The sequence below is a fragment of the Myxine glutinosa genome, chromosome 4 (assembly GCF_964187855.1).
Source record: "Myxine glutinosa chromosome 4, kmMyxGlut1.1, whole genome shotgun sequence".
Lineage (NCBI taxonomy): Eukaryota > Metazoa > Chordata > Myxini > Myxiniformes > Myxinidae > Myxine > Myxine glutinosa.
In genome coordinates this window covers 30,549,235-30,571,783 of record NC_136264.1, presented here as the reverse complement: position 1 = coordinate 30,571,783, position 22,549 = coordinate 30,549,235, and the positions used below count along the sequence as shown (strand labels likewise).

At 46.2% G+C, this 22,549-nt stretch overlaps 3 protein-coding genes across 8 annotated transcripts in view; 1 reads left to right on the top strand and 2 right to left on the bottom strand.

Moving 5' to 3' along the window:
• The window catches only part of LOC144891474 (uncharacterized), an 8,798-nt gene extending 5,212 nt beyond the window's left edge, over positions 1 to 3,586 (bottom strand). The window contains exons 1-2 of the mRNA XM_078775092.1: positions 2,442 to 3,586; positions 2,139 to 2,330 (exon numbers count right to left, since the gene is read on the bottom strand). Of these exons, the coding sequence (XP_078631218.1) occupies positions 2,139 to 2,330; positions 2,442 to 3,586 (1,337 nt within the window). The remainder of the gene's footprint in view (positions 1 to 2,138; positions 2,331 to 2,441) is intronic.
• The window catches only part of EIF2B5 (eukaryotic translation initiation factor 2B subunit epsilon), a 54,554-nt gene extending 38,612 nt beyond the window's left edge, over positions 1 to 15,942 (top strand). Inside the window, exons 17-18 of one of the 2 annotated variants that reach the window (XM_068112131.2) lie at positions 7,638 to 7,734; positions 15,804 to 15,942. In XM_068112131.2, the coding sequence (XP_067968232.2) occupies positions 7,638 to 7,694 (57 nt within the window). In that variant the 3' untranslated portion in view covers positions 7,695 to 7,734; positions 15,804 to 15,942. Of the gene's footprint in view, positions 1 to 7,637; positions 7,735 to 14,522; positions 14,662 to 15,803 lie in introns of those variants that run through there. The other variant, XM_068112132.2, reaches the window with a different exon arrangement.
• LOC137424558 (uncharacterized) overlaps positions 8,022 to 22,549 on the bottom strand; it is a 31,250-nt gene continuing 16,722 nt past the window's right edge. For 2 of the 5 annotated variants that reach the window (XM_078775593.1, XM_068112136.2), the window contains exons 6-12: positions 20,637 to 21,227; positions 20,259 to 20,434; positions 16,243 to 16,308; positions 15,781 to 15,984; positions 14,529 to 14,635; positions 10,604 to 10,674; positions 8,022 to 9,413 (exon numbers count right to left, since the gene is read on the bottom strand). In XM_078775593.1, the coding sequence (XP_078631719.1) occupies positions 9,253 to 9,413; positions 10,604 to 10,674; positions 14,529 to 14,635; positions 15,781 to 15,984; positions 16,243 to 16,308; positions 20,259 to 20,434; positions 20,637 to 21,227 (1,376 nt within the window). In that variant the 3' untranslated portion in view covers positions 8,022 to 9,252. The remainder of the gene's footprint in view (positions 9,414 to 10,603; positions 10,675 to 14,528; positions 14,636 to 15,780; positions 15,985 to 16,242; positions 16,309 to 20,258; positions 20,435 to 20,636; positions 21,228 to 22,549) is intronic. The other 3 variants (XM_068112137.2, XM_068112138.2, XM_068112133.2) reach the window with 2 other exon arrangements.

The following is a 22,549-nucleotide window of genomic DNA, read 5'->3' as shown; positions in this document are numbered from 1 at the left end:
AATTTGCCATTTTCAACTCTCATCAAAATTTGCCATTTTCAATTCATCATCAGTCCCTCCTAGGGAGGGAGAGATGGAATCACCCCAATGTCTCATCCACGTCGTGATGCGTCTCACAAATCCAACAGCAATTCTCATTTCTGCAACACAAACAAAGAAAACACAGGTGTGGAGTCATCATCATCACCACAGGTAAGTGGCTGCGTATGGTGCGACAGGTTCATCAATCCTAACTATTTCCTAAATGACTTTAACAACTTTACACTACCCGGGGTCTTTCTCCGGCCAACCCATTGGCCCTCTTACACTATGGGTTCTAAAAACCAATTCCCATTGGCCAAACTGTGGTGCTCTTCAATTTGGGGTCTCACTCCCCCGATTCATCTCCCGGTGCCCTCGTACAATTTCTGGGCTGTGGCGTGTACCTCTCCCAGTGGGTCTACCCACCTGCACCCCTCCACCACTGCAGTTGCCTCCGAGCTTACCTGCTCCTTACCCTAACCTAACTACCAGGGGAAGGCCCTCTGGCTCTCTCCCCACTCCGTGCCCTCTCTGGCACTGGGCTGCCCGATCCACACCCGGGATCCTCAGGCACCCACTCACAACTACTGGCTCCCAGAGCCCACCTGCGGCCTCACCTGGCCGACATCCTCACAGTGGTGGAGTGCCCAACCAACTACACACACTAACAGGCTACACGCCCAGCCATTTCCACAACACTAATGCACCCATTCACAACACCATTCTGCAACCGCACCACAAATGCCAATATCCAACCATAATTTACCTGCTCCCTCTACCTAACACTTACACTACCCGCCCCGGGTACTCGTGAAAGGGGGTCCACTCTTCCCCCATCCACACCTTCGCACCATGCACACCACTCCGTACCACTTACTCCAACTCTCTCCACACACCTGTACCTGCACACCTGTGTTCTCACACCTGGTGCCACCTGCACCCTTCTCTCCCCAAGCGCATTCGCGCTGATCCACAACACTCACTACTCATACACTGCTCCACACACCTGTCCAGTTGCACACCTGTGCAATCACACCTGTTCAATCCTCACACACACGCAGCATCATCTCAGCTAACTACTCCCTTCTGAAACTTGCGCTTCCCAGTCGTCCCTTTAAACTATTGCGCTCCCTCGTCATTATCATCCATACTAATCTACCTGCGTCCCCACTACAGGTATCAGTCACTAACTAAACTTCACGTTACCTACTGTCATCTTCTAGGGCCCTATCAATATAACCTAACCCACCCGGGCTAGTTTTCACTGCCATACACCCCATAAGCTATAGCTCCTTTGCCCCACATGGGAAGGATGGTGGATTTGCCATCCCACCACATCGGGGGTCTCTCACTACCAATTTTGCACATCAAATTTCAACAAATTAAAAATTTGCCAATCACTGCCCATCATCTGCCAATCACTACTGCCAATCCCTTGCCAATCATCAAATTTTGTTTTTCTCTAATTTTGGGTCCAATACACTAACCTCATCACCCAGTCGACTCACTAATACCTCTCGGTGCGCCAATCCCTGTCCAAAGCCCGGCTTCGTAAAGCCAAGCAATGGATGCTGGTTGTTTTGTGCCAGCGGCTGGATGCGTCCGGCACTCGGTGCAGGGACGGGGGCTTACCCGGGCCGAGATCCCACGCATCACCTCGGCGTGGAGCCATCCAATGTCCCGATCTCGACCTGCCGGCACGCCTCAACAAAACGTGGTCGCCATAACGACCCTTCCTATCGGGCTGCCCGCTCCGCCTAGTGGAGCACGGACGCGGCCGTTCAAAGCGAGGCCCAGCACGCACCGAGGGCCCGATTCGGCTATAAGTCGTTCTAAACTCTACCCCGTCTAACGTCGATGCTTCACCTGGACGCTTACACCCCGCAGCCCGTTCCTTGCTCACACATCCAGTCGTGCCCATGCTCCTCGTACCGTTCCTTACACACCCAGGTACACCCATTCCACTCACAGCCTTGGTCACACACCTGACCACCGAACACTTTGGCACACATTCGTTGGTCGCACACCTCACCAACACACCTCTTCGCGCCCCCTCCTCTGTCACCTCCTCTGTGACAATCACAGGTGTGCTCTCATTCGCACACCCAACCACGTGCCTCACTACCAATTCCAGCGTGCATTCCCACTCACGCTCTACCATTCCAGGTGTGCATCCTTCCATCCCAGGTGTACATCCTCGCTCACCTGTCACAACTAACTCACGCTCCATGTCACTCTCACTACTTTCACCTCCATTCCTGACAGCGCACTCACCCTTACTCTTGACAGCGCACTCTTTCCCCATGCACCTGTCCGTTACACACCTTTCTCGCGCACACTCTCCCGTTACACCCTCTGTAACACTCACCACAGGTGGACACTCTTCCTTACTTCTGACAGCGCACTCTTTCCTCATGCACCTGTCCGTCACACACCTTTCTCGCGCACACTCTTGCGCACACTCTCCCGTCACACCCTCTGTAACACTCACCACAGGTGGACACTCTTCCTTACTTCTGACAGCGCACTCTTTCCTCATGCACCTGTCCGTCACACACCTTTCTCGCGCACACTCTTGCGCACACTCTCCCGTCACACCCTCTGTAACACTCACCACACCACGCTTCCATGTGCTCCCTCGCACACGCGCTACGACCGACTCACTCCCGCCAGCACACTCACTCCTTGGCACGCACTTTTTCCTCACACACCCCAGAGTCGGACTTTCTCGCACACCTCCTCTTTCGCACACCAGACCTGTCGCACACTTCACCAACGGCCTCTCACGAACACCCGGGTCTATCTCGACCCCCAAGCCTCTTAAATCACCTGGCGCATCATACGCACGACCATATTGGTCACCACTTACACCGGGTCCTCTTCCTCTTCGCTTCTCCTCCATCACCTGCGAATCCCTCATCCGGTTAATGAGCACATCATCACGATCCGAACACAGACTCTGGACCAATTCTTTTACCTCCTCTTTTATCTCTTTCTTATCCTCTCTCCGTCGCTTTTTAATTTCGCTCACCCCTTCTTCCACTTCTTCTAATTTTTGCTTCATCTCCTTCATCTCTTCGTGCGCCCCTTTAAGTTCTTCCTCTAACTCCACTTTATTTTTTTCTATGTGCTCCCGCACCTCCCGCTCTTTAACCTCCATTACCTCTACCACCTTGTCCATTTGCCTCGTCAGGTCCTCATGTACCGTCTGACACTCTTTTTTAATTACCCCTACGTCCTTTTTCATCTCCTTCTGTGTCGATTTTAAACCCTCTATTACCGCTGTGTTCCTTTGAACCTGCTCCACTAGTTCTTTTTGTCCCTCCGTCAGCTGTTCCACCTCCTGCGTCAGGTCCTCTATGCCCCCTTGTAACTTTACAGTCCCCTTTCTCACCTCCTTTTCCATGTGCTCCTCACAGTGCCTCACCTCCTCGCGCACTCCTCCGACCTCCTCACTCACTCCTCTTCTGATCTCCTCTCCCATCACTTGCATCTCCTGCCCAGATGCCACCCTCATCTGCTCCATTTCCTCCCTGTGAGCATCCAGTTTGGTTTCTACCCCCATTCTGACCCCCTCTATCTGCTGCTCCATTTGTTTAACTTCCCTTTCCGCTTGGTCCCTCATGTCCCTCAATTTGCCTTCCATACTGTTTTCTAACCCCTCTAACCCATTTTTCACTCCCTCTATCTGATTCTCCTGGGCAGCCATTCTATTTTCTACCCCCGTTAACCCATGTTTCACCTCTTTTATCCCGTTGTCTAACCCCTCAAAATTATTGTCTAACTTCCCAATTTTCTTGTCTAACTCCTCAAAATTATTGTCTAACTTCTCACCGGTACCCCTCATTTGGCCCTCTAATCGCCCACTATCAACCCTCATTTGCTCACTCTGAGCATCCATCCGGTTCCCCATTACCCCCATTTGGTCCTCCAATCGCTCACCCAATCGCTTACTATCAGCCCTCATTTGCTCACTATTAGCCCTCATATCGTCCTTCTGCAGGTTGAGGGACGCCTGCATTTGCGCCATAAATTGCTCCATGAGGGCCTGCATTTGGGCCATCCCTCCCACTTGTGCAGCGGGTGCGGCCGCCGTAGCTACTTGCGAGGCGTCATTTCGCGCGCCCGTTACCTCGTGCGTGACGACGCTATTTTGCGAATCTGCTACCCCCGCTGTTTCGCTCTCCTCATGTCCCTCATGTCCCTCAATTTGGTCCTGGACCGACCCTGCTTCACTCTCCCTAACCGGACCCCAGCCGTCTTGATCCGCCATAGCGCGACTTTCAAAATTCGGGTTTTGTAAAACAAAACGAATTTCGGCCGCTCCAAATTTTGACCAAATTTTTTTTTCTTCCTCTATTCGTTTTTTTTTTTTTTCCAAAATTTGGTCGGGCCTCGAATCTCACTCCCGACACCAATTGTTACAGATACGACTTTGATGGTATGGTGGGCCGAGCGGGATGGCCGCCGTATCCGTACAAGTTACCCCGATTGCACCCGGGGTTGACTAATCGCGCTATGCTGGCTCAATAAGAAAAAGAAGACACCCGGCTGGATTATAATGACACAATACGACACCAGGGGTTCAGTTCTCAAGTATATTCGTACGGAAAAAGGTTAGATTACAACTACAAGAGGGACAGCATAGGAAGACAGGCACTTAGACACACTCTTATATTAACCCTAGACAGACCACAGATAAACGGGACAACGCTGACTCACACGGGATTTGATGGCAAGGAAAGCGGCAGTCGATGGCTCAGGTGCACCTGGCTCAGGGACAGAATCACGTACGGTGGTGTCCAGCAGATGCGGGGAGGTCGCTCAGCGCTCGTGGGTCGCGACTTTGGTGGAGATGCCGGGGAGGTCGCTCAGCGCTCGGGAGGGTCGCGACTTTGGTGGAGATGCCGGGGAGGTCGCTCAGCGCTCGGGAGGGTGGCGTCTTGTCCTTCCAAGCTCGGGGCGCATCTCACGTCACGTCCGGCGCGGGGCCGCGTATATCCGGCGGGGAGTGACACGCCCTCGGCTCGTTAGCGCCGCCCCAGATGGCATCGGCCCATGGCTTCTCATTGGGTGCGGGGGTTACCGGCTCCGCCCTTGACGAGGGGCCGACAGGGAGCCCCTTCGTGGTAACCCCGTGGAGCGCGTGGTCAATGGCGGCTAACCGAGCCGGAAGGAGGACGCCCACTCCCCATGCCGTCACCGCGCCGCCCCCCTCTTTTGTTGTTGTTGTTGTAGTTGGCGCTTCTTCATGGGGAAGAGATGCGGAGAGGTATGGGGAGGTCCTAAACTTCCTAACAGGTGCCATATAATCACATTCTGGTGCAACGAAGAGTCATAATTAATGGAAACAAGTCCTTAACTGACATAGATTAAGAATAACTAGCAAGATGTCCTATAATTGTCTACGTGTGGTGCGGGGGACCTGGGCACGACATTTAATGGGGGGATGAAGGGGAAGATCGGCTCTAATGGGTGTTGTTTACAGACAATGGGACTAGGGAATGGGGGACTGGGGAAAGTTGGGGAGTATTGGAAAAAATAGGGGAATATTTACAAGCGGATATGGAGGCCAAATTCCATATTCGCAACAATATATATACACACAGTATATATATATATATATACACAGTATATATATATACAGTATATATATATACAGTATATATATATACAGTATATAAACTAGCAGGAGTACCAGGTGTTGCCGGTAGGGGGGGCGGAGGAGGTGAGAGGAGAGGGGTGAGGTGAGGGAAGGGAAAGATATACCAAATATACATATTTTGGGGTGGCTTTGACAGGCCCCTCCGTTTTGGGGGAGGGGAGAAGGGAAGGAGGAGAGATTTACCCATGCAAAGAGTGCTTCATAACCTCAGTATTACACAGGTAAAAAAGCAAATTGTAATACTCTGCCACAATCACCAGGTGGCGGGCACTACATGGTACACATTTACATGCAGCATTTACGCCCATCCCCGTCCCCCACATCCCCGAATGAGGCCGCTGTCACATAGCCTATGTTACCCCTCAGACAATGTTGTATTTGTATTTGTACCCCGAGTAAAGTATATAAGCATTTATAGCTGGAGTAGCCGGCGTTGCTCAAGCGAAAAAGAAACTAACGTATTTGAAATGAGGGCAAATATTATGGAAAAGCAATTACATTCAAATCAGAATCCATCACAAATGTCAAATCATTTTACCTTTTTGTTGAATATCTGCTGCTGAATGTGCCGTTCATCACGTTTGAGTTGAGTATGATGACATTCATGAAGAAGAAGAAGAAGAAGCCTTACCACCAACTTCGACCGCTTCCAGAATGGTGTTATTTGTGTTCAAATGTCTGATTGTTTCGTATTTATGTGAATGTGTACTTGTATATAACTGTCATTAATTTAAAATGTTTAGGCACTAGTTTTTTGGGTTTTTTTTCCAAAAACTTTTTTTGCCTAAAGTGCCCCCAGGCACTCACTGGTGAACCTCTGAAAGTTCTTCGAAGATCCATCCAGCCATCTCTGAGAAAAATGGCGACACACAGACAGACCAACGGCTCTTATATAGTAGATTAACATTTCCTCCCTGTACAAGGTCAAATCTCGGCCCAGCTACAAACTGTGATCTCGTTGTTTCACAGGCAGGGCGATTCATCAATCACAGGCAGGATGATAGGAGGGAGATCACATCGTCCCTCGGATGGACGTTAAACCTGCGTCTGCCGGCATTACTTGGTGGACGTTAAAGATCCCATGGTGTCCTTCACGAAGAGTAGGCAAGCCATCGCCGGCACCCTGAACAAATTACAAATTCCTGCCATGACTACTTGGTTGAGCACCAGGCCTGGCCAGCCAGTTCGTGAAAGACTTGTGGCCAAATACCTCCCCAGCCAACCCCACAATGTGGGAATAATTGTGGCCGTTAAAGAAGAAGATCCTTGCACCAGGTTTTAATCTGGTTCACAGGGTTGATTAGTGGGGGGGTTTTTTATACTGCTGTGTTCAGTGTAATACACCAACTAAATTGTCTATTATTATTAAAAACAAACTCCATCTCAAGTGAAATCAAACTCAATCAATCAAGACTCAAGACATCAAGACTCAATCCAAACTCTCAAGCCCTGGTGTTGGGCTAGCGGCTAGGGTGCCGGCTTAGGATCCAAGGATCCTGGGTTCGAATCCCGGTCGATCGCTGAATTAACGCCAGGGGGGTTGACTCAGCCTGTCATCCTTCCGAGGTCGGCTAATTGAGTACCAGTTCACTGGTAATTCCCTGTTTGTCGTTAAAGGCGGCAAAAAGGGTTGGCGTCAGGAAGGGCATCCGGCCGTAAAACATTGCTTCAAATAGGGGACCGAAAAACAACAACAACCACGGTTCCCGAAAAAGGCCAACCCCCGCTTTGCGGGGAAAAATGGCCTCTAAAGGTGGTTTTTTTAATCCATCAAGGAAGACGCAACCGTTGGGCAATATTGAATAAGTGATACACAAGCTTTGGGAGATGTAATGTCACTGTTGCATGATGTACCAATTTAAATTAATCCTCAAGAACAAATACCTAAACTGGTATTTTGGTCAAAATATTGCCAAATATTCCACCTTCCTGTCCGTATTACCACCTGCAGTTGCTGAAGTTCATCCAGTGGTTGAAAGAAGCAGAGGAGGAATCGAGTGATGACTGAAGATACACCTCAGCACACCGAGCAGCCTGCTGGTTACTAGGTAACTGCGTGCGCCATTTGCAATTGCTTTTCTAGTGTTCCGGTCGCTCTGGAAAATGTTACGCGAGTCGTGTGTGTGCATCTCCGGGGAAGTTAACTTGGGGAGTCGAGTCCTGACCATCAAGACGAACAAAGGTCAAAATGATCTCAATGGGACATTATGCAGACCGGGCACACTCTTCACATCCAGCTAAACCTTGCTAATGATTTCTCACACCATTCCGAAATAGTGGTGATATAAACGAGACCTGAAGCGAAATCTTTCCTCATCACCACAGGACAAATAGATGCAAAGCAAAATGTTTAATGCTTTATGTCAGCTTCGTCCAACCACACAAGTACACAGGTGCATGGTTACAGTTTCCATAGCAAGTTGTTTAACACTGGCATAGGTGATTACGAGATTGGACGAATTGATGTCGAACATCTGCGATCATCATCTAAAAGGGTTTTTTTTTTTTTTTTTTTCACTGCACAGACCAGGGCGCAACTAACAGGGTGGCTGTCTTTTGAGGTTTTGTTAAACTCAGCTCGGCCAGGCTAGGCCTGCTGCGTTGCCAAGCAAAGGTTTTTGCATTTTGAACTCGGCTCACAGTGACCAATATCGATAAACAATTCCATTGTGCATTGTTGGATCTACACGACTGAAGCAAGCAGATTTATAAATCTTCCAATGGCTTTTACAAACATGCGGTAAGAAAGAATACAAATTGTACATTAAAAAAAACACCTTGTTCCTGTGTTTTGTTGAGTCGCAGCGTTGTCTTTTCATGAACTACTGCGGGTGGTCCTATCTCAACCAAATTTGACTGCAGCACTTCAGTTCATCTACGAAGACTTCTCTGCAGTCTTTGCATAACCCACCCACAACCTTCGCGCAACCAACTGTTTTAAAGTCAACTCCCACCACTTATTGGGTAGAATTGTTTGGTCCCCCTGGCTGGTCCTTTTTTTTTTTTTTTTGTACGACTTGCAAATGCTGTTGTACCTTGTCTCTTTAGAGGTAGACACTAAAAACAATTGGCAAAATCGAAGGCCAAATCAACTTTGTACCATAAACTCTGTTCGGTCAACTCTGCTTGGTTGTGGAATGAGTAGAGAAGCCGTTAGGCCTTAGTGTAATAGAACATGTACAAATTATCAAAATGGGGGTTAGTCAGCACCATAAATGATCCACGAACAAAACCACCTAAAGTGCTCAAATAACTATGTAAGGAATAGCATTTTAAAGTGCAAAATGCTATAAGGGAAAAAAAACAACCCCAAATTGCAAAAAAGGAACCATTCTAATGCTGCCAATGGGGAGAAGAGGGGCTTTTAAAAACAATCTTCAAAACATCGAAACCACTTTCAGTTGGAAAGAATCAACCAAAAGAGAGGCCACTAGAGTGAGTGAGGGTCAGGTGACAGGTATACAGCAGAGGAGGGGAATTTCAAATTGAGTCAACACAAATTGTGGCCTTCACCTCAAGTTGAAAACATTTCAACATCCCTCATGAATTCCCTCTTTTCACCATAGTTATTGAGGTTTACAGTTATCCTTTTTCCCATTACCCTTTGCGGCACTTGCACTTCTGCTTTCTCCCTCGGTGCACCTAGTCCGTGGGTCACGCTCGATCTCCCTCTCCTCATCTTTGTAGTCGGTGGACAAAGCAGGGGCTGGAGGAATAGAGTGGGCAGCTAGAAAATATGGAGGTAAGGTAAAAGAAAAAGAAAAAAATGCATAAATAAATTATTTATTTCTTCCCTTAAATATCACCCACCACCATTTCTCTCCAAGGAAAGCATCACAGTAAACTCGGTGTACATTTAATTTTTTTTTTCAACAAATTTAAACCAACTAGGAAGTAGAATCTGACATGAATGTGTCAATGGATATTATGGCTCCACCTACATTAGCTGTCAACCCACTTAAGTTTGATCTCAATTAAGGGTCACGTGAAAAACGGCACACGGTGGAGCGCATACCTCCACCAGGCTGGACAGTTTACGGTTTGTATCCCACCGATAGGTTGGTTCTGGATCCGCACCTGAACCACAACCTAATCGACTTGTTCTCGTCACCGAACCAACTCATCCATGTAGTTTCGTCAAAATCCATAAAATCTGAGCTATTGTGACATCGTTTTTGGTCCCATCTCTTAACGGTAAAGAATCACTTAAAATTTAAAATATTCTCAGATCCAAATCTTCACCAAAATTAAATCGATTCTTCCTCGTCACACACACCCAACCTGTCCACCAGGTTTCGTCCAAATCCATCCACAACTTTTTGAGATATCCTGCTCACAGACAAACAGTGGTGAAAACACAATCTCAGTCCACCTTTAGCGACTGAGGTAATTCAAGGTCCCTTAAGAAAGAGAGAGACACAAGTTGAAGAGACACATCAGATACTTCCAACTCAAGTTATGGTCTGCAAAAAGATTTTCAAAGGGCACATGACCTTTGACCTTTTCACCTTAAAATTTAAACAGTTCATCTACGTATTATTGTCCATAGGTGCATCAAGTATGGTTGAAATGACTTGTGGTTCACAAGTTTTTGCAGTAACAGATTTTCAATTAAGGGGCACTTGACCTTCTGAACCCAATATTTAAGCAGTTAATCTTTGTATCATTGTACATACCTGTACCAGGTTTGGTAAAAATCACTTCAGTGGTTCACAAGTTATCGGGGTAACAAAAATTGATCACGGACACACACGGACGGACAACCCGAAAGCATAATGCCTTAGGCTGCGGAGGCCTTTTTATGGCAGCTTGGAAAATGTTAGAAATGACCGCTGGTCAGTGGTAAAGAAGTACAAGTGATGCAGAAATCCGGAAGGGTGAATAAGCAGGCCATAAAAAGTACGGTACTTGTCTTACCATGTCTGGCAGCAGAGCGAGTGTGGCATGTAGGGTCTATATCCTCAGCAATGTTTTTGGGTGGTGGAGGCCTGCAAAGCAAATGTTTAAATATCTGTTAGCATTTTTAATTAATAGAAGTTTCCATTTGATGAAAAGCTTTAAAAACTGAGATTTTCAGGCAACAGTAGGAGTTGGGGGAGGAGGGCAGGTGGGAACAAGTTGGGCCTAGAATAATTTATAGGACTTCTCCAAGCTCCATAGCAGACCATCACGACTGCAACAAACCCGATGTAAAATTATGTGATGCTAACAATCTTAATGATGCATTAAGTGCATGGTTTCCTTATGATGGACTCTCACCACCTGGGAGATGCAGGACTGTGTTCACTTTTTTTTTGTATACAAGATCAAGGCTCGGGTAAGAGCTAACATTCATGACAAAAAACAAGCGGACACATAAAACATAAGATAAAGGGAGTGGGAGACAAGATGGGGAGAGAGAGGGAAGCACACAAGCACAACAGTAGTGAACAAGGACATCAGGAGACCTGTGGGAGGGAGATGGCTTGGGGGGGGATGAAAAATGGAAGTGGGGGAAGGGAAAAGGAAGAAGGGGATGGGAGAGGTATAAAACAAGTGGACACTGCTTGGAGTTCCAGGAAAGAAGTCTGTATTTCAAAAAAGTGGATCTGGAGTGAATTATCAAGGTTTTGGATGGGGGAATAAGAGATGGTGGTGAAGAGCTGTTTTAAAGACATAGAGGGAGGAATGGGACTGAAGAGAGTGTTTGTTCCAGAGGCTGGAGAAAAGAGGAATGAAAGAGTGAAGGTGAGCAGTCTTGATTTTGGCAATTTCACCAGAGGGTTGCAGGCAGATCTTGTGTGACCTAAAGGAATATTTGGGGGACAGAGCACAGACAGAGCTGGGGGAGCAAGGCCGGAGAGGAGTCGATACAAGACAGACCACAACCTGCCTGCGGTGAGCGAGTGAAAGGCCCTCAGTCCGCTTCATCGCGGGAGATTCCAATGATTCTGAAAGCTTTCGTTTCAACAGCGTGAGGCAGGAGCACCAACCCAGAGGGGAGAGCAGTACTCCATCAAGCTGCAGATTAAAGCGTTGTATGTGGTGAGGAGCTCAGGTGTGCCAAGGAAGGACTTCACACGACGACTGGCTTTGGAGGCCAGTTTGGAAATGTGGTTTTCCCAGGAAAGATCCTGGCAGATAGTGAGACCCAAAAACTTGAGTGACAGAACTTCTTGGAGAGGATTATTGAGTAGATGTGAGGGTTATCCAGATGGTCATTTCGGTGAGACAAAGTGAGTGTGAGATTTGTCAGGATTGAAAGGCATGTTCCACTTGTTTGACCAGTCTGATTTTGTCCAGGTCTGTAGAGTGAGGAGCCTGCTGCCTGCCGATCTGAGGGATGAGGTATGGAGCGGCAGAGAGTGGAGTCATCAGAAAAGACAGAGGATTTTCCAGAGTCTGAGAGATCATTCATGAAGACCAGAAAAGCACAGGGCCCAGAACACTGCCTTGAGGATCTCTAGGCTGAACAGGAAGGGGAGATGAGAGAAATCAATTCAGGACCACATGTTGATTATGACCAGAGAGGAAGTCCGCAAACCATGCATGGAGGTTTCCATGGATACCATAAGAGGAGAGTTTGGTGAGCAGGACGGGGTGCCAGACCGTATCGAAGGCACGAGATATGTCAAGAGAGACAGCTCTGATTTTCTATTTGGCATTGAGGACCTCCATCCATTTAGGAGACAGCAGAAGCAGCATGTCCAGAGTAGAATGGCCTGGTCTGAATCCAAATTGATGATCCAAGATCAAGCCATTAGAAAAGAGGAAGGATTTGATATCCGAAGCAATGATGGATTCCATGACTTTGCTGATGATTGGGAGCAGGCCGATTGGTCTGTAGTTACAAGGATCTGTTTTTGCACCTATCTTATGTAAAGCGGTAATGTTGGCTGATTTCCAAGCTGATGGCAGATGACCTTGAGCAAAAGAGGTTGAAGAGAATAGAGAGGGTGTGATAGAGCGGCAGAGAAGGATTTTAGGAGCCGTGGGCTGATGCCGTCTGGTCCAGTTGCAGAATCAGAGTCGAGGTTTGAAAGAAACTTCTCCACCTTACGGGTTTGGGACACAACGTCCAGGAGCAGCTGGGGACGACTGGGTAAGGTGGGTACAGAGAGAGACTGGTTTGGGACACAAGATTTTGAGGCAAACACAGAGTTGAGGCATTCAGCTTTTTCACTTGCGGAGTCAGCTGTGTAGCCGTTCGAGGTATGGGAGGGGGCGGAGGGGGAACAAACACCAGAAACAGATTTGACCAGATGCCACCAAGATTTGGAGGAGAGAGACAGGTTTGAGAGATCAGTCTTGAGAGTAGAGAGATGTTGTTTCCTGGCTCTCCTGAGGGTAGACACGCACTTGTTCCGAGCTTTGTGAAAGGAACTGAGATTGCCTTCAGTTGGATTTGCCTTCCATGACACGAAGGCAAGTTGTTTCAGGGCAACTGTCTCACCACACGATTCAGTGTACCATGGACGGAAGGAAGTGTAGGACAACTGAAGAGGAGATGGGATAAATCTGTACATGAGAGAGAGAGAGCAGTTTACTTTGGAAGAATTCCAAGGAAGAGTTTGTGTCAGAGGCAGTAGAGATGGGAGACCATTCCAGATGATTGATGGCTGCTTGAAGACCGTGCCAGTCAGCCTGAGTGAAATGGCAGACTCGTCGACGCTGAGGAGGCTCTCTGAGAACGGCCAGAGAGATGCCGACTTTAACAAGCAAATGATCAGAAGACGAGCAGCAGACATTTGCCTGGAAGTTAGTCATAACCAAGTCTAGAAGAGAAGATGCTCCGTTGACTGAGATCCTCGAAAGTGTTCGACGATTAATGGAAAACGGAACATTTATGAGTTTGTGATTTTCAATTATTTCTTGTGATTTAACATTCACTATTGGCAAATATGAAAAAGGTATTCTTTGGAGACCCTCCCCCAAACCCATGCCACGCCCCTTCTCTCCAACTATCAGGACGCAAACAGACCACTGGCGTTTTGCCTGCGTTGCATTATTTGCATGAACTGGGATCGTTTGTACAAGTTAATTCATGGGTGACAGATTAGAATCGCAATTAGCAATTGAAGACCCGAGTAGACGTCACAAAATAGGGGGGAGATAGGTTTGTAGATGTTACAAGTTACAAAATAACACTAAGCAAAAGTGTTTTATTACAGACATGGTTTGTTACCATACTCTCGAGTCCAGATGGAGTTCCTGGTTCCAACTCACTTTGCCCAAGAATGTGACTTCAGCACTTCTTCCACTCAAGTCTTCAATTAAAATTATGTATGCTATTAAAATTACCCATTAAAACAAGATTTCCAAAATCGACAAACTGCATGGCACTGAAATTATTACTCAAGTTTGTTTTGGGAGTTGTTTTTTTTCCCCGGACGTGTACAGGCTCACCTATTTCAGTCGGTCTTCATCGTTGTCCGTATGCAGCACATGGGCTGCTGGTTTGCATCAGTCATTGATGCAGTGCCCTCTGTAGGTTAGAACAGGAATTTGATTTGTTCAGGGTGCCGGCGATAGTTCGCCTACTCTTCACGAAGGACACCATGGGATCTTTGACGTCCAACTAATGCCAGCAGACAGGACACCCAAATCAATGTCTATCCGACGGACAGCACACACATTGATGCATCACCCTGCCTGCTAAACACCAGGGTCACGTCTTCTCGCTCGGTCAAGATTCAAACCCAGGCTAGACAGTTAAGGTGAGTGTACATACCTCTAGACCATTCTGATAGTCCATCACATGTGACAAACACCGAATTACATGATTATTTACTTGCAGCCATCTTTCTTTCTCATTTCAAGCAGATCATTCTGCCCACAATGTATCCACACACCGCAGGCTTACCTGGGAGGCTTTTCTTGCCGTTGTGACTGAGGGTCCTGCCGGACATTTCCACCGGTTCGTGACTGGAGACCATGATCCTTCCGGGTCATATCCACGTAGCCTGCCATCTGCGTAGACGGAAGCAAGTTGACCAAGATCTTCATTCAGCTCCAAGCTCACAATGATTTTAATAGCGTTCAAGTACAGTAGTCTTGGTATAACATGTGGGTGCAAATAATTAAATATGACGCTGTTAGAGCAACTTGGTATAATCGTGAAATACCGTAATTCAAAATAGAGTTTAAAAAAAATACATTCAATATATTTCACACTGTCGGGACACGCACTGAAAACTTTCACGTCATCAGAAGCAATCTTCATCTTTTATTCTTCTTCCTTTGGTTTGGCGCGCACACACACCATTTGTATGTTGTCCCAGCATACCACACCTACATTTTTTCCCCCCTTGGCATTTGGATTTCGATAGTTTTGCTTTGGATCTCATGGTGCTTTGAAAATTAGTACAAAAAGTGTACATGAAAAGATGTGTGATGCCAGCGGTGTATTCTTTTGAGATCCAAAGATCCAAATAAGATCCAAGCTTGCAGTCCAGTTTGCTTCAATTTTCTGCTTCAAAATGTTCAGACCGGAAAATGCTCTGTCATTCTCTGAGAAGGTACAAGGGGAGGGTTTTCACTGACACTCACAAAAAGAAAATGTAATGTGGCACGTAATAAAAGATTTGGCAAAAAATGTGGTGGCAAATTATTTTTGAGATATTAGTGCAGCTAGAATTTGGAGAATGTTTTAAGTATCGGTGGTTTCACAACACATCGATTTTGAGAGGTCACCAGACACCGTAGGCAGTTTGTCGCGTTTAAAGATATAAAACTGCCAACTGCCAAAGCCACGTGGCAGACACATGGACACTGATCTACGCAACATTAGAATTTGCTCTTTGTAATACCTCGAATGTTCGGTCTGCATTACCACATAACAAAATCTGAGAATCAAAACTGTGTCCATATCCCAATTCCATCAAAGAAATCAGGACATTGCAGCGTCTTGGAGGCAAGTTGGAAAGATTTTTATGGAATCGTGTGCTGTGAAGGAGCATAGAATAAAGCAACTTGACACTCACCATTTTACTAAAAAATGTGCAAAAGCAATTTCCATGTCCTGCTCAGACATTCGAGCCAAGTAGCACATGACTTGACCTCTACCCGAAAGCAGCTTCCTCATCCCTCCCCCCCACTCCACTATTTTATGGTACCTCTCCATCTTTCTTTCTTCCAGATCGCTCGATGGAACCCCTTGGACTACACGACTCGCCGTCAGAGGGGCGGTGGCGATAAGTTCTGCGGCCTGGTTCCCTGCCGTCGCAGTTCTCCGGCACCGAATCAGCCTCGCGCTCCTTGTTGCTCTTTATCTCCTTGTTGCTCTTTATCTCCTTGTGCTGGATGTACCGTGCAATCTCCTACGTATGGCACGCAAATAGCGGACGATCGAATGTCGCTGAAAGTGATGCAGTGAGACTGTGAGCAGTGAACCAGAGTGCACTGGACTAAGCAACAAATGCAATACAATGTAAATTTGCCGACCACTTTTGTTGGGGTGGGGGGGAAGGGAAGCAGGAATAAAAAGCAAAAGTAGTTTGGATTGAGCATGCATTGTTCGAGTTTGAGCACATCTCGTATTGCACGCACTGGAGCTGCTGCGTTAGCGGGGCCCTCACCTCATCCTGTGCCAGCCGTGCCATTTTCTCATCCTTTACCCGCGCCTTCCTCGCTTCACGAGATTGCTGCAGCACAACAAAATGTGGGTAAACCGTCATCGGTACAGCCGATCGTTGTGTGACATCAGCATGGCAGGCTTGTTTTTTTTGATAACAAGCAATGGCCCGGGAAAACTGCAGCGACCGCAAACAAACAAGTCTATTATTGAGAGGAAATTATACCAAGCAGTTTGGCCCCTTCACCCGGATTCTGGAATAAGCAGCTCATTTCTGCCAGCTGTATCCTCCATCCTATGTACTGCTTCCTCATAAGGGCACTACGTACCTTGTATTTTGTGCCCATATGCTCATTAACTCTGGTATGGCATGTAAACGGGTCCTCCCCACCGATCAAACTACCCCCAGATCATTCCGGGTGTTATTACCTTCGCCACCGAAGGTGGACGGAGGTTTTGATTTCACCCCTGTCTGTCTGTGAACAGGATATCTCAAAGTTGTGGATAGTTTCAGATGAAATTTGGTGGACATGTCGGGTGTGTGACAAAGGCAAATCGATTCGATTTTGGTGAAAAATCCGGAATCGGATACGAGAATTTTTTTCTTTTCTTTAAAGTGATTCTTCACCATTGAGAGATGAGGCCAAAAACAATATATAGCACGATATCTCAAAAAATTGTGGATGGATTCGGACAAAATTTGGTACACAGGTCGAGTGTGTGACAAGGACGAATTGATTATTTTGGAAAAGAATACCCCCTAGCGAAAGAATAAATTCAAAAAGGTTGTGCAACACCGTTCCATTGTGAAAAATGCCTGCGCATGCACTAATATAATCAACAAGAGGTACAAATCGGGAGCATTCCAATTGCTCGGTTTCGGAGCATCACAGTTCGGGAGTTAACCCGGCTCTGATGACAAATCGGCCGCAACAGTGGCCACTTCCATCGGGACAATTTCAACCCCGATACCTATTCCCAAATTAACCACAGGGAAGTTATGAAGTGTAAGAGTACAGACAGTAACAACCAGGAACCATCGATCTGACAGACCATTGACTATCACCTCAAGAAGGAAGAGAACCCAGAAATGGGATTATGAGATGGAGAAGTTCGATAAGTGCACAATGTGCCAAAATAGTTTGATAGGTGCTGTGCTGCTTCAGCAATTAATATTCCTCAGCCTATCATCTGTTCATGCGATATATACTTACACCTTTGCTCGATCTCAATTCCTTTTTGTACTCCACCCCTTCCTATTCCATATCCAGGCTACACGACGTCATTGCCGGGTACCAAAGGGGGTCCAGCGATGACTGCGACATACGTGCCAAAAGGGCGTACCGGTGGTACTCAGTTTTCACTCTGTTTTATGTTTGTTTATCTGGACGATATCTCGGTCATCCTTTGAGCTAGGAAGCTGGAATTTCGACAATAGAGAACAAGTGCTTTGGCAAAAACGGTATTTTAATTTTTTTGATTAATCAATTAATTGATTAATTAACTTAATTGTCGATTTATTACGTACTTATTTATTTTCTCTCTGGGCAATATCTCAAGCAACTTTTGAGCTAGGAAGTTGATATTTGGACAACAGTGACCAAGTAATTTGGCTATAAAAGGGAATTTTTCTATTAGCTATAAAAGGGAATATAGTCAGTCCCTCCACAAGCTCACTCCGACGGCGAGCTCCTCTTCTTTATTCATTAATAGATTAATTATTTAATTATTCGATTGATCAATTAATTTTCAAAAAGTTAGATTTGAATATGCTATATTTCGATTTAGGTTAGATTTAGGTATGCTACAAGCCAATTGATTAATTATTTTATGATTACTATTTATTTATTTTAATTGCGCAATTAATCCATCAATTTATTGTACACCACTCACTCCCAATTCCATGTACATGTGCTGCACGACGGTATCCCCCCGGCAATGTCGCGTGCTGGAGGATATGTTATTTATTTATTTGGCATGGGGGAAGTGTACTTTGAATGTAGCTCTACTTGGTCCCTTTTTGTCAACTACCACTGTATTGAAAAAGCGTCCAGACCTCTTTCCAGGATATGAGGCTTTATTCAAATCGATCTTCAGCATCCGACAACAGGATCATCAGTCCTACAAATCTAATAAAGCATTATAAAGCAAAGTCAAGCAGTTTAAACATTAGTCATGAATCCCAATCACTTCTTACCAATAAGATCCAGTGCTCATCCCTGCATCCCTCATTCAGACAAGATACTGACCCCCTCTCTGACCGAGCGCTCGCCCCTAAATAGGCATCCAATATGACCCACACCAACGAAGGCGCTTCTTCTTCTTCTTCATTTTTACGACAACCACCTCGTAAAAAATATACCACCCTTTGTTCTTATTCTCCTCTTCTTGATTAGTTTGCAACACAAGGCTGCAGGGTAGCATCATTGGCTGAGGATGCGGCTGTGCCTTTGATACAATGCCCTCTCCTGGTTATGGCAGAAATTTGGAATTTGGGCGTGGTGCCGGCGATAGCTCGCTTAATCTTTGTGAAGCAACTCATGCCGGCAGACGAGATGCCCGCAAAGTCCATCCGAGGAACGACACAAACATTGATGAATCACCCTGCCTGCGAAACACCGGGATGACAGTTTATGGCTGGGTCGGGATTCAAACCAAAGTTAGACAGCTGAACGCTAAGTGTGCGTACCTCCAGGGCATACAGTAAGCCCCTCTTATTCTCATACAAAATATTCTTTAGGTATCAAAAAATGATTCCTACACTTCTTCAATTTCAAACTATAATCAAACTACAAGATACTTGGAGAATGCCCATCTTGCATTAAACATATTATGACTTTCTACTAATCAATTACTCTTGATCTATAAATTGGCTCATGACAGGGATGAGGAATGAGGATAGCACCGACATGAGGGAGTGAGGGGAGGGAGGAGGTGGCAGTGATTAAAGATGGTGGTGGGAGGCTACCGACGGAAAGGGGTGCAGTATTGAAGGTGTGAGAAGGATATTTCAAACAGCTGTTGAACCAGGAAGGAAACAACGTTGAGCTGGAGCTACCGAGTTACGTGGAGGGGAAGTGGAGTTGGTGGAGATCACAGAAGGGGAAGTGCAGACGGCACTGAAGTGGATGAAATAGGAAACGGCGCCGGGCATTGATGAGGTGTGTACAGAGATGATAATTGCAGCTGGAGAAGTCGGGGTCAGGTCGACGAATATGTTGTTGAATGTATGTCTGAGAGATGGGTCAATTCCGGAGGAGTGGAGGACAGGGTTAAATTGTGATGATATGGAAGGGGAAGAGGGATGTTCAAAATCCAGGGAAGTACAGGGGCATTACACTCCTTAGTCATGTCACGAAGGTGCTTAAGAGGGTTCTGCACGGGAGGATAAGGAAGAGTATGGAGAAGGAGAGAAGAGCAACAGAGTTTTAGAAAGGGTAGGGGAATGACAAATGGGATGTTCACGCCGAGACAGCTAGTGGAGAAGAGGATGGAAGTACAAGGTGAAATGGCATTGGGATTTATGGACCTGGAGAAGCCCACAACACTGTCCCGAGAGAGATGGCGACACCGAGATGGATGGGAGTGCCGGAGGTGGAAGTTAAGTTGGTGGAAGGGAAGTACAAGGGGAAAAAAGGGAAGAGTTTTGGTTGGTCCTGGGATGTCAGAGGAGTTTAATGTGAACATCACATTGAGGCAGGGAAGTGATCTCAGCCAGAGAGAATGGCAAAGAGAGCGGATTGGTTGAAGGAACAAGATAGGAAGAAAAGAGGTAGACCATGGTCGAGATGGGAGGATTGTGTGAAGAGGGATACATGTAAGGTGTGGGTGTTGAGTGGAGAGAGTTGCCCGAGGACAGACGAGGGTGGAGGAGTATCGTGGTCAAGGCAGGAGCTTGGTGCCATCGGACCTCACCCTTTATAAAGGGAAGAGGAGGGGAACAATCATCTCATCACCCAATATTTTAGGTTTGTTTGTTTTGGACAATCCCATTGTGGTTTACTTCAATGGCAGTCTCACCTTCTCTTCTTCATCCTGAAGTTGTCTTGCTAACACTGCATCTCTCTTCACATCACCTTTCTCAGGTGATTCCTTTCTTCCCACTTCGCCTTTCTCCATGTCTGCTCCGGCCGTTGTTCCTTTCCACGACTCTTTGTTCTGCACCACCTGCAACCTCACGAAGCTGTCTTCAAGAGCTGCAAGCATGGGAAAGAGCACATTGAAAAATGGTGACAGCAGTGATTTGAAAAACTGCTCAAGAATGCCCATCTTTCATTACTCCATGCTTCTCATTATGAAAACCCAACTATTGGTAAGGCCTTTAAGACTATAATTATATTACTCTGGTCGAACCAAAATGGTCATTTGTATGACCTGTAAAGCACAAGCTGCACTCACCACCCAAACTTGAGCTTGCCGTTCCGAAGTGTCCCGAACCACCCACTGCTTGCATCCCGGATCCATTTTTCCCAATTTCTTCCTCGCAGCTTTGGCAGTACCGCAAGTCATCTTTCTGACTAAATGCGTCGTCGGCATTTTGTATCTTGTTTTTCCTGTCCAGTTTCCCGTGAATGGGATGTCCAGCTTTTCTTTCTATAACCATATTTCTCTCGCTAAATTGCTCCCTTATTCCTCCGTCCAAAGCTTGTTCCCCCTTTACTTTCCTCCTTCTGACCTCCAAGCAAGACCTCCCTTCCCTCTCACACCTATCATCATCACAGCTCATAGACTCTGCTTCCTCCCAGCTAGTGTGCATTCCCAGCTTCCTCCTTTCACCATCCCAACTCCTCTCTCTTTCACTCCTCAATCTCCTCCGATCGTCCCATTCACGTGCTCCTTCCTTCCTCCTTCCACTTTCCCAAATCCTATCACCATCCCTTTCCTTCTTCCGGCTTTCCTCATAGCTCCTTTCTCCATCCTCATATTGTTGATCAAAGTCATTGGGTTGCTTTGCCCGTCCATCCCTCTTCTTCTTCTTCTGGCCCTTCCCTTCCCCCCCATAAAAAGGGACAGGCCGCATGCAGCGAACAGCAATGAAGTGGATGGGCAGGGTAGTGAGATGGTGACAAGGACAGCAAGACATTGGGAATGGGGAGTGTGAGAAGATGAATGGTTCGTTCACAAAAGTTATTGAAACAAAAATGTCAAATTACTGGCTGCTGGGTTCTGGGCGTACAGGTCTCAGGATTAGAGGAAACTATGATGTGCAATTTATAGGCAAATGGCTGGTGTTGTGCAACATTGAAAAATTTTTAAGTCTGCTATTTCCATATTGTACTAATGTGAAGAATTGCCCAATGAAGCTCATGACAACTGTACAAGATGCACAAATGCTTCGACTCAATGGGGATGAAATAATAACTTAGTTGTTTTACCCCGACTCAAGATTTAAAAATTAAAAACTGATACTATTGCTAAATAATAATTTTGAGAGGTTGTACATTCGGTTACAAAATTCATTTCCAAATACTTTAAACATTATTCTATCAATATCAATCGGCTTTGCTTTTTGTTTCCCTTCTTCGGTCCCTTTTATAATCACTTCCTGTTCTGCTCTTTACCTGAGGGACGCGTTGAATTCAGGGGTATATTCTTGGTATATACTTTTTTCAGTTAGCTGTGGTTACCTCCACTACCCAAAGTAGATGGAGGTTATGTTTTCACCCTGTTTGTCTGTGAGCGGAATATCTCAAAATGTGGATCGATTCAGACAAAACATGGTGTATAGGTTGGGTGCGTGACAAGGACGAATCGATTAAATTTTGGTGAAGATCCGGATATGATACTTTTTTAATTTTCCAGAGTGATTTTTCACCATCGAGAGATTGGGCTAAAACCATATATAGCACGATATCTCAAAAAGTTATGGACAAGTTATGACAAAACTAGGATGAGTTGGGTAGGTGATCAGAACAAGCGATTAGATTTTGGTTCAGGTCCGGATCTAGATCCGGCCCATCAGTGGGATACAAAACGTCAGCCTGGCGGAGGTATGTGATCGAGCGCGTGTCATTCTTGTTCCTCCTGTATTGCTATTTGTCAAAATACATTTCAATATGGGATACATAGATACTAGTAGATCGGAACTGCATAGATTTATTTAAAATGATATAGAAATTTTCACCGGTTTGTGTCCTTGCAAAGGAGTTGCGCAATTTCGAGGCACAAGGTTAGACTGGTAGAACCTTTACTTTTGCGACCCAACCACAAACTCATTTTAATGCCTTTGAAAGCAACACGGTACAATGTGGAGCATGCCGTCCAAAGGATGTCAAGGCTTTTTATACACGGAAAAAAGTGCCTCATAATCA